Source organism: Apodemus sylvaticus, chromosome 8 (assembly GCF_947179515.1).
Source record: "Apodemus sylvaticus chromosome 8, mApoSyl1.1, whole genome shotgun sequence".
Taxonomy (NCBI): Eukaryota; Metazoa; Chordata; class Mammalia; order Rodentia; family Muridae; genus Apodemus; species Apodemus sylvaticus.
Genome location: NC_067479.1, coordinates 73,993,083 through 74,005,228, shown reverse-complemented (window position 1 = coordinate 74,005,228; position 12,146 = coordinate 73,993,083). Strand labels below are relative to the sequence as shown.

General features: G+C 42.6%; 1 gene segment (V, D, J or C); it reads left to right on the top strand.

The window, feature by feature from the left end:
• Positions 1–7,675: 7,675 nt before the first annotated feature.
• Positions 7,676–8,375, top strand: LOC127691585 (T cell receptor alpha variable 23/delta variable 6-like). The segment is given in 2 exon segments: positions 7,676–7,848; positions 7,987–8,375. Coding segments are annotated over 2 exon segments (441 nt in total).
• Positions 8,376–12,146: the final 3,771 nt, after the last annotated feature.

Genomic DNA, 12,146 nt, shown 5'->3' with positions numbered 1-12,146 from the left:
TTCAATCGTCCTGTTGTGAAGGAATCAATATCTCCTCAAGCTCAGAGAAACCTCTGTGCACATCTCTGGGCATATTTGCCCAGTGGTATCCTGGTTATATTTGTTTTCTAGAGAATCCCAGGGAGGAGTGAGCTGCCTTCTGCTCACCTCGGTGACTTTGCTGTGCATCCTGAAGCTTGGGCAGCCCTGTGAGTGTCACTCTGGTTCACAGCCCTGTGAGTGTCACTCTGCTTCAGTCCATCTTCACAAAAAGGACACTGTGTGGCTTCTCTCTGAGCAGAGACCCTCCTCTGGCTGGGTCCCCACACAGCACTGATGCTACAGGGGGAGGCAGAGCCCAGGGTGCCCCAGCCTAATGACTACATCTGCGCATGTACAGCAGCTGCTCTGGCGCTGAGGGGCAGCTGCTTATCACTTGTCCCTCAGGGTCCTTGCCTGCATTTGTGACACCCTGCATGTGTGGCTTTCCAGGGCCTCCTGAAGCTCGCACCAGGAAGTCGGCCTGTCTCAAGCATGGGGGGCTTTCAGACAAAGTGCAGGAAGGATGAAAATTCCCTTGATCGTGAGACCAAGGCAGCTAGGTGCTTCTCTGCACTGAGTCACTCACTAGTGCAGATCTGGACACAAACCACCTGAGACTTGAATGGTAAGACCCCAGGATTTCAGCCATGTTCTCGAAAACTTTAAAATGCACGCATCTGTTGTTACACATGCACAGTATTGTTCCCTGCAGTTGCCATGTGCAATGGCACACCTGCGCTTCCTGCCCCTGTTCCCCTGGAGATCACAGACGTTAGTTTGCTTTTCCTCTCCACCTCCAAGTCAGAGGCCCTTTAGAAAAATTTACCATAAACTTGGCTTGTAACAGGAGTACCCAAATACGTTTTATCTATTCCAAGAAAATATCATTAAATCTATATTACATAATAATTAATAACATGTCACTCTGTATAATTGGAGTATCTCCTTTAAATTAATTCAAGGCCAAACATCTTAGTCAGGGTTTCTATTCCTGCACAAACATCATGACCAAGAAGCAAGTTTGGGGAGGAAAGGGTTTGTTCAGCTTACACTTCCACATTGCTGTTCATCACCAAAAGAAGTCAGGACTAGAACTCAAGCAGGTCAGGAAGCAGGAGCTGATGCAGAGGCCATGGAGGGATGTTTCTTACCGGCTTGCTTCCCCTGGCTTCCTCAGCCTGCTCTCTTATAGAAGCCAAAAATACCAGACCAGGGATGGTACGACCTACAAGGGGCCCTCCCCCCTTGATCACTAATTGAGAAAATGCCTTACAGCTGGATCTCATGGAGGCACTTCCCCAACTTTCTCTGTGATAAATTCAGCCTGTGTCAAGTTGATACACAAAACCAGCCAGTACAGTCAATGAAAATATTTTAGTAAGAGCATGCACCTATATTCTGGGTATAATATTTAGTTGTTCTTTTTACACCATTCCTCAAGCTCTTGTTGATACAGTTGAGACATTTTACTCTTAGGAGGAACTGGTCCCATCCTCCTCAAAGTTTCCTCACTTGTCCTAAGATCTAAGTGTCATCAAGGAAGAAGGACCATCTTCTCTCACTGTCTCCACTCATACTATCAGCCAGGTCTGTCCTGGGAGGAGCATCAGGCTCTGAAGCCTGGGAGGGAACTCAGCAGGGTGTAGCCAGGCAGGGTTCCTGGGTGGAGCTGACTGGTTGCAGGAGGAGGAGGGGACACTTCCACAGCCACCTTGACACCACAGCCCAGGCCTTGGTTACTTGCTTCTGTCTCCAGCAGCCACACAAGCACCATGAAGAGGCTGCTGTGCTCTCTGCTGGGGCTTCTGTGCACCCAGGTTTGCTGTGAGTCTGGCTGTCAGCACTCAGGGCACCTGAGAGGATCTGGCTCAGAGCATGGGGGGTGGGGAGAGCAGCTGAGGAGTCCTGCAGAGCTCCCACCTTCTCAGAGGGCATGGGTGTGCTCAGGGCTCTGTGGACACTGCAATGGTGGCCATCTCTGTCTCTTTCTCTGTTTCTAACCAGGGGTAAAAGGGCAGCAAGTGCAGCAGAGTCCGGTGTCCTTGGTTCTGCAGGAGGGAGAGAACACGGAGCTGCAGTGTAACTTTTCCTCCACAGCAACCCAGCTGCAGTGGTTTTACCAAGGTCCTGGGGGAAGCCTCGTCAGCCTGTTTTCCAATCCTTCTGGAACAAAGCAAAGGGGAAGATTGACGTCCACCACAGTCACTAGTGAACGTCGCAGCTCTTTGCACATTTCCTCCTCCCAGATCACAGACTCAGGCACTTACCTCTGTGCTATGCAACCACAGTGCTCCCCACACACCTGCAGCCTGTACAGAAACCTTCAGCTGAGTGGGTGTGGCCCTTTGCAGTCACAAGACATCAGGAAGCCACCACAGAATATCTATCTAACTTAAAGCCTCTTCTATGGGTGGTTTCACCTTCACATAAGTTTTGAGCCTTGTAGGTTCAAAACTTTTGACTTTATCTTCATTTCTCAATATATACTCACTCCTGAAATAGAAACTTTCAACTTAGAGCTCACAGAAGTTGATGGGATGACTGAATCAATGTAAGCATCTTAGCCACAGTGTGGTGAACTTGGAAAGGGTAAGGAGCAAAAGGAGATAGAGGCAAAGGCTGTCATCCATGTAGAACTGCTGTGGACAGGGATGCAGCTTAGATGTGTCTCAAGCACATTCAGTCCTGAGCAGAGTGGGCCATGGTAAGGGTGACACACGCATTCGGCCTATTGATGCAGTGGAAAGCATTCCCAAAAGTTTCTAGGCTGTTAAATAGATGTGAGACTCAAGGTATATTTTTTTTTTCCCTCACCTAAGTCCTGTGCATATCCTTGGAGTCTCTCTGAACCAGGAATCTGTCCTATTCTGAAGAATGGCCCCTGCATGATTAAGAATATATTCTTGCCTGGATGGATATTTGTGAGTGTTGGGGTCCAGGAACTGCTTCACAAACTACAAGAACACTGATCTCAGTCAGATAGGGATAATCCACTAAGCATACACCTAAGGACTGATAGGCTAGGGCCACAGTCCTGATTAGGTAATTGAACTGTGACACGGAATTATGATCCTACCGGGTTCTTGAGCCTGGCCTGCAGCAAGGCTGACTCAAGGCCTAGCGATGAATGCTTCAGGAGAGAGAACACTTCCCCAAGTGTTAGAGATCAGTAAAGACAGCCACTCTCCTCAGTGAACGGATTCCAGGTATTGTAGTATGTGACTGACTGCCCATGGTCCTCTCAGTGTGGTGTCATGGTTACATCATGGATCCAGAGAAATTGGTAGGGAGTGACTCAGTTCATCTATCCTCACCTCAACCCCCTCACTCTCCTTCTCTGGGGCTTCAAGTCTCTCAGGATTAGGTGCATCCTTTCCCACTGAGGCCAGACAAGGGAGTCTGGTACATATGTACTCTGCTATGGGCCATGGACCAGCCCACTTATGCTCTTTGGTTGGTGTCATGGTCTCTGGGAGATCCTGGGGTCCAGGTTAGTTGATATTGTTGGTCTTCCTATGGGATTGCCATATCCTTCAGCTCCTTCAATCCTTCCCCTAACTCTTCTATAAGGGTCCCCGACCTCAGTCCAATGGCTGACTGAAAGTGTCTGCATCTGTCTGTCAGCTGCTGGTAGTTTCTCAGAGGACAGCCATGCTAGGCTCCAGTCTGCAAGCACAACATGGCATCAGCAATCATGTCAGGGTTCGGTGCCCAGCCCCCATAGGTAGATCCCAAGTTGGTCCAGTCACTCAATGGCCTTTTCTTCAATCTCTGTTCCATTTCTTGTCCTTGTATTTCTTTTAGTCAGGAACAATTCTGGGTCAAATACATTTTTTATAGTGTATTTTTAAGAGACAAAGCAGGCTGTGTAGGGCAAGGGGGTCTTAGAAGAGTTGGAAAAGTAGGGTGAATATGATTAAAACACATTCTATGAAACTTTTAAGTAACTAAAATAATAGAAGCTGATTCCTTATCTCCAGTAACTTTAGGGTCACCATAAGTTTGATCTAACAGTAGTGTAATGAGTGCAGTTCCTTTATAGTTGTCACATAGCATGCAAACGTTCCAATTCCTTTAACTTACTTGAACTTGTACAGAGAGAATTTTGAATGTCCCTAAAATGCTCAAGGTTAAAGCTTATGCCCCAGGCTGTAAATATTAAGATTCTAAGATTTGGGACCTAGTTTGACATCATAGTTTATTGGGGACTTGACCTGAAAGAAACTTGGCGCAGATCTTTTGTTCTTTCTCTCTTTGGTTGAGACTTTCTTCCTCCTCTATATTTATTATTCCTTTGCTATCTATTGCAGTTGTAGCTTGATGACTATGACCTCCCTCAGCTCACACTTATCTTGAAATGTCTTTATTTCTCCACCAGTTTTAAAAGTTATTTTTCAGAGTATAGAAATACTGTTTAGCATTTATCTACTTTAGGTGTTTAACTTATATTATTTCTGCTTTGAGAGAGACTCTGATATTGCTCTGGAATTTTTGTCTTTGTATATAGTGGCTTTCCCCATTATGTCTTTTCATATTTCCTTTTTTTTTTGTATTTTTGACATCTTGACAACAATATCAGCTAGACTGGTTCTCCTCTGCTCATGTAACCTCAAGGTTCTCAGGACCTTTGGTGTTGAAATGTTTGCTTCTTTCTCTACATTTGGGAACATTTCTGTTAAGATATTTTCAATAGTGTATCTATGCTATTAGTGTTTTTCTCGGTTCCTTCTTTTCCCCATGAGTTTGGAGGTTTGGTCTCTAGATGATTTCCCAGAAGTCTTGGTCACCCAGGTCATGCTCATTCATTTTTTTATTTCCTTAATGTTTGACTGCAGTACTCATCACCTTTTCCCCTGTCCCTAATATTAATTCTCATCTATAACCATTCATTAATAGCCCCTTCATTCATTCATTCTGTTTGGTTGAATATTTTAATAATGTCTAAAATTTAATAATGTTTAAAGTTTAAGCTTTTCACTGTGTGTTTTGATTCATTATGTATTTTTATTTCCAACAATTCTTCTTTTGTTTGTTCCAGATCTTAATTTCCTTTCTCTATTCTAGTTCAATTTTGCTGACTTTTTTTTTTCTTTTTGCTTCTTTCTCCCCAGGTTCTGGATTCAGACAGGGAGTCTATTCAGAAATGCGGTGCCTGAGGGCCTACTGTGTGCTCTGAAAAGACTTCACTCGCATTGTGTGTGATACATATATCACATTGCAAAAGCATTGTTCTTTCCAGGTATGTCCAGTAACCTTAAGTAAATATTTCAGATCCCTCTGAGCCACACCTCAGTATAGGAGAGAGAGTGTGCTATAGCTGTCCTCAACAGGACAAAATCTCTTTCTGTGGGAAGGAATATTGGCACCAAAGGAAAAGTCATTGATATAAGGGTTTCTGCACAGAAACTTAGGGAGCTCAGGAAACTGTTGAGGGAAGAACTCCATACTGGCCACAGAGGGGCAGTGCTGTATCAGAGGAGGTGAAGTGTGTTCCTTCTATGCACTTATCAATGAATCAATGAGATTAGGTACTCATTAGGTTGCATTTGCATATTTATTGGCACATATGCCTAATTTTAAAGGGCCCATGAATTTGTGGAAGGGAACAAAGGTAGAGTTATGGTAGAGATTGGGGGAAGGAGAAGAAAGAGGTAAGTTATATAAATACATTTTAATTTTTAAAAACTACATACAAATGAATTATCTCCTAACTTAGTTGCGTAGCTCATAAGGTTGACAAACAGGACTTTATAAATGAACACTAGTAGATTCATGCTATCCTTCAAGGCCAATGCCATATTAACTTCTCTAGTAGACATTTATAATGCTGCCACCCATACCTTGCCCCTTCTTCTGCCACATTGATATGGCCCTACCTAGAATTATGTTATATATCCTTTCCATGGCTCATGGTTTGAAGCCATTTCAAACTATTTCTTAATCAGAATATTTTCTGACTGGATCGGGAAGCAGTTACTTCGTGGTCTTGTCTAGACACACAGGTATCTTTGGTAACCTTCAGTTTTCTGTTCTCTGTTGAAGATTTGAATTGTGTGTCATAAAAGACACCCAAGCACTGCCCATACAGTATGCAGCTAAGCACTCAGCAAATACATAGCATGTCTTCCTCGTCTTCAGTTTAACTCACTTCTACCTTCAGATCACCTTAACTTTTTCCTTTTCTAGTTTTCACACATAAAAAATTATGATATATTTCTTTATGTGTCAGTTTTGCTTAGTATCATATCCTCCAACTCTATTTCCCTACAAATGACATAATTTTTTTCTTTCATGTGGCTGAACACACTCTCTTGTTTCATCTGCAGTATCTTCTTCATTTGTCTGGTAACAGGTGGTACTAGACTGATTCTCCATCTTGGCTATCATGGCCTTGCTATGGTAAAATGCATGTGTAGTATCTCTTTAGCATGGAAAAATATCTACAAGTAGAGCAGCCTGGATCATTGGTAATCTTTTCTCTCTTTTTAAATCTTTATTACTGTTTAAAATTTTTATTAAACTTTTAATAAAATATATTTTGATCATATTTCAGCTCCCCTGCTTCTGCCCATGTCCCTACCTACCTGAATTCATGATCTTTCTTCTTATCTCTCTCCAATAAAAATCAAAATAAACAAAAACTAATAAGAGGAAAAATATAAAAACAGAACTAAATAAGTCAAAAGTCCCACAAAGAAACCCAAAAAACAACAAAAAACAACCATAGAGCCCATTTTTCTGTGGAGTCCAAGACATGAGACCTACTATGGAATATGGTGGATATACCTGATAATGCTCCACTGGGGGAAAACTAATATTAATTGAAAATATTGTATCTGTCTATCCCAGGCTCATAGGATTGACAAAAAAGACTTTAGAAGTGAATACTGCTAGATTTGCAATGCACTCACCCATACCTTATCTGTTCTTCTGCCTCATTGATAGGAGCTAAACCTAGAACTGCTATATATCCTTTCCACTGGGAAATCTACTCATAGTTTGAAGTAAGTTGAAACATCTCCTCAATCAGGATCTTCTCTGACTGGATTGGGAGCAGGGTCCACACCCTTTCCTTCATTGCCTTGTCTAGACACACAAATATGAATTGCAAAGAACGTCTTGGTTAAGGATGACATCCCTAATTCACTTTCCCTTCCCAGTACTTGGATTTTTCTATTTTGAACACGTGCATGTTTCATGCCTGCTGGCACAGTCTCTGTAAAATCATATGTCCATCAATCCTGTAGTGTCTGGAAAATACTGTTTCTTGGAGTTGTTCACAACCTCTAGCTCTTGCAATCTTTCCACCTCCTGTTCTAAATAGATCCCTGAACTTTGAGGGGAGTATATGGATAAGAATATCCCATTTAGAGCTAAGTTTTCCAAAGCCTCTCACTCTATGTACATTGTCCAGATGGAATTAACCCGCAGATGTTAATTCTCATCTACTGTAAGAAACTTCTTTGATGACTTTTGATCTACGGGTAGATCAATATCTATACTGCTTTATTTGGTGGCCATAACAACATACATTGTTACCATTGATGTGTGATATCCTTATAAGGAAGGGATTTGTAATCCTCATGACTTTATTTTCATCGATACTAAATTTGAGAAAGACAGGAAATGCTTCCTATGTCAGAAAGAGCTTCAGACAAAGTGTCTGTGAAGGGTGGAGCCTGCTGAAAGAACTGAGGTGCTTGTGAAGTTGGAGTCAGTGTTCTGTGGGAGATAAAAGGTCCCCTGAGTTCCCCCCAAGCTTCAGTCTATGGAGAATGGGTACGATCCTGACAGCATCGTTTTTACTCCTAGGCCTCCACCTAGCTGGTGAGTCATGGAGGAGAATCCTGAGGGTGTGGGATTAATGAGGAGGCATGAGAGACTTGGTGCACCAGGCAAGTGATGGTATCTAAGCATGAAGTACATTCCTGGGAACCTAACAACACTTGTTATTTATCCACACAGGGGTGAGTGGCCAGCAGAAGGAGGGTCATGATCAGCAGCAGGTGAGACAAAGTCCCCAGTCTCTGACAGTCCAGGAAGGAGGAACCACAGTTCTGAACTGCAGTTATGAGAACAGCGCTTTTGACTACTTCCCATGGTACCAGCAGTTCCCTGGGGAAGGCCCTGCACTCCTGACAGCCATACGATCAGTATCCAATAAAAAGGAAGATGGACGATTCACAATCTTCTTAAGTAAAAGTGAGAGAAAGCTCTCCTTGCACATCGCAGACTCTCAGCCTGGAGACTCAGCCACCTACTTCTGTGCAGCAAGTGCACAGTGCTCTCCAGACACCTGCAGCCCATACCCAAACCTGCAGCTGAGGCTCCAGCAGAGCCCTGCTGTGGGCTGAGCCTGGCAGAGATGCAGGGGAGTTTTCATTTGCAGGATCAGGTGAAGGGGTCACATGAGTGTAGGATTAGACCATTGGGCCAGAGACAGACCAAGCTGGGGTCACAGCTTGCCTTCTCCAGTCTCCCTTTGCAGCTGGAGTTTTACATCTATTTCCCTAACTAGCTTAGATGGACGGCTTTCCTGAGTGGTTGTACAAATAGTTCTCTGTGCAGTTGGTTTGTGGCAACTGTACACTACAAAGGCCCTGTCTCCCTGCACTCTAATCAACAGCATTGAGAATGGAACCCAGGGTCAGGAGAACTTGACTTTGGCTTCTGGAATAGAAATCACGTAGAATTTTCTTTTTTCCTTAATTTCCTCTGATGACCAGGGAAGCAGTGATTTACATGGTCACTGACCTCCTCTACTTCCTCTTGTTTTCCCTTTCATACTCTCATCTACTTTCAAGAAATCTACTTTCAACAATGTAAAGCAGCAGGACGCCCTCACAAGAATGCAGTCATGTCTATAGTAGACAAGTGACATCAGTGGGGGATAATAATTCAAGTTACTCATTTAATAATAATATATAATGTATATAATTGTATATTGTATTATGTAATATTGTAAAATTGTAATATGTATATGTATATATATGTAATAATATGTATTTATTATTACATATGTATACATATACACATATATAGTAAGAAGGAAAGAGAAGAGAGAAATCTTTAGGAGGCAGAATAATTTGTTAGCTGCTAATCCTTATTGCTAAGTGCAGTTGTCATATATAAGTTCTGTACTTTAGCCTGGTGAACTGAGTTTAATCCCTGGAGTCAACAAGTCAGTTCACCAGGCTAATAAGCAGGTGCCTTACCTACTGCGCCATCTCAAAGGTCTAAGAGCTTTTTATTTAATAGAAAGAGCCGCAGTATTTATTGCCCTCTGTGGTGCACAGAATGGAGTAAGGACCTCTCATTGCCTAACACTCTTCACGATGTACTCCCATGATCCCACATATATGCAAACAAAACTGCTACTAAAAAATCTTTAAACTTGCTCATGCCATGCATCTCAGGGTTCTAGTAGCCCGAGACACATACAAGGCTAAGGAAGGAAAAGTACTCGCATCTAAAAGCAAGAGGCTAGCCTGGGCAACATATTAGAAGATGGTATCAGAAAAACAAAACTAAACCTAGGAAGTGAGGAATTTGTTTAACTTAAAATGCACAGAATACAATTTCTCTTCGCCCCTATAATACATAATTTTTCAATATGCAAAAAGAAAAGTTAGAAAATAAAATAAATTAATTTTAGCAGTAAGACATGCCCCTTAATGCCATTATGTTAACTCCCTGTTGTGTTCAAAGTTTTACATTCTTGTCAAGCTAAAACGGTTCAGAAGCCTACAGTATTTATATGTAAGTGGCATAGTCTTCACATTCAGAGACCGCCTCACCTAGGGATCCAGCCCATCTGCAGACACCAACCCTCCACACTATTGCTGATGCCAAGAAGCACTTCCTGACAGTAGCCTGATATGGCTGTTCCCTGAGAGGTTCTACCAGCATCTGACCAATACAGATGCAGATACAGCCAACCATCCGACTGAACCTGGGGACCCCAATAGAAGAGATAGGGGAAGGACTGAGGAAGCTGAAGGGGGTTGCAACTCCATAAGAAGAACAATACCAACTAATTGGATCACCCAGAGCTCCCAGGGACTAAACCACCAACCAAAGAGTATATATGGAGGACTCCAGATACCTATGAGGATGGTCTTATCTGACATCAATGGGATGAGAGAAATGCTTGATGCCCCAGAGTAGGGGGATACTAGAGGGATGAGTTGGGAATGTGTGAATGGGTGGAGAAGCACCCTCATAGAGGCAAAGGGAGGGAGGGAAGGGGTAAGAGATGGGGGGGTTGAATGACTAACTGGGAAGGGGCATATCATTAGAAATGTAAATGAATAAAATCATTAATAAAAAATGAATGTACTGAGTAAAAAACAACATGGTGCCTAGGTTACAGTCAGTGTAAGAGCAGAGGCATAGTACAAGATGCAGAAGGGAAAATTGGGAAGCTCTGGGTAAGAACTCCAGAGTCTGTGAGGGCAAGTGAATTTTTCAAAATCTAATCATCACCACTGATAAATATCCCTTTCCACCTGACTGTAGGAGTGGCCTGTGTGGCCACTCTGTTTTGAGATCTCACATAGCTGGTCAACTTTTCTTCATCAGAAATATGGAAAACTCTGTCTCTTCTCTCCTTCCCTCTCTCTTCTTGCCTCCACAGACCTGGAAGTCCTTCTACCCAGCAATTGGTCCATGGCTTACTTACTGACAGATCAAGAACCAATAGAGAACAGGACCTCAGCATCAGAACTACACAGAAGAGCACTGTCTTATGCCTCTGAATGTCTCATAGTGCATGAGTTCAGAGGTACAGATATTTTAAAGGCAAAAAACACAAAGACGATAATTTATATGAAAGTAATATCAAAGTAACCTTAAAACATTCATTCCTGGCAGAGCATAACAATTTAGAAAGAAGATGTCAATTACTTTTTACTTATGTATTTTCTAGTTATTTTAATTTACTTTAATAATTTCAGTTAACATTTCTGGACTATAGACCATAGAAATCTATGGATTTCTATGGACAAGACCATAGAAATCTCCAATGTGTTGCCAAGGCAGGCGTGACCATCGTGGGGAGGGAAGTGAAGGTCTGAGAGCTGTCTAAGCAAACACAAATTGGAGTGAGAACAGGGTGTTCTTAGTCATTTCAGGAATAAGCACTGGCTGGACAGCCAGCAAACTGGAATCTGGACTCCCACTCTCACGACTGAGCACCAGCTGCTCTTTATCCTCAATCCATTTCTCGGACCTTTTAAGTTTTATTCTTTACCAGATGTATTGCTTGCCAATTAAATTACACAGAAAGGCAAAAGAATGTTTAAATTGGTACGGTTCTCCAAGCATAATACATTCAAACTTGGTATGCCCCCAAACCAGATTTTAGTGCCCCCGAGAGAGCCTGCACCCGCTCTATCAAGGGCATAGAGTAGGAGCCCAACCTTGCCAGTGAGAGCAGCCCAGGTGCGGAGAGCCCCTGCAGTCTCCCGCTTGGCTACAGAGATGGAGTAACAGGACAGGCCCTCAGCTGTCAAACTGTCAACAGAGCAGACCTCAGATACCAGAAACTGATCCCAGAGGCACTCACTAATTTGTTATTTAAACTTAGAACAAAGAACTGGAATTTTTCAAACACCTTGTTAATACTTTCTTTTCTGATTGCCTCTTGATTTATTTTAAACCATGCATTAAAATAATGGGAATAATTGAAAAATTAGGAGCTACATTCTAAATGACTATACAGATGTATACTTAAACTCAACCCCCCATTTATGTGGCATTCACATGCCCCTAAGAACTTCCAAGTTTTATATATCATGCGCTGTGGGGGCAAATAATAGCCTTGCATCACAAGAGCATCTGTCAAGCTAATTCTGAGATTGTTTTGCAAGTAAAATATAGAGAATTTAATATTCAGACTGAATACTTGAGGACAAGGTTGTTGTTATTGTTGTTGTTGTTATATACATATGAATTATGTGGGCACACACATGTGGCGGCCCAAGGCCCACATTGGGCATCTTCCTCTATTGCTCTCCATGGAAAGCAGGGTCTATCACTGAACCTGGAGCTTGCCTATTAAAATAGATTGGGCATTTTCCCAGAACTGAGACTGTAGCTGCACCCCACGGCATCTGGATTATGGC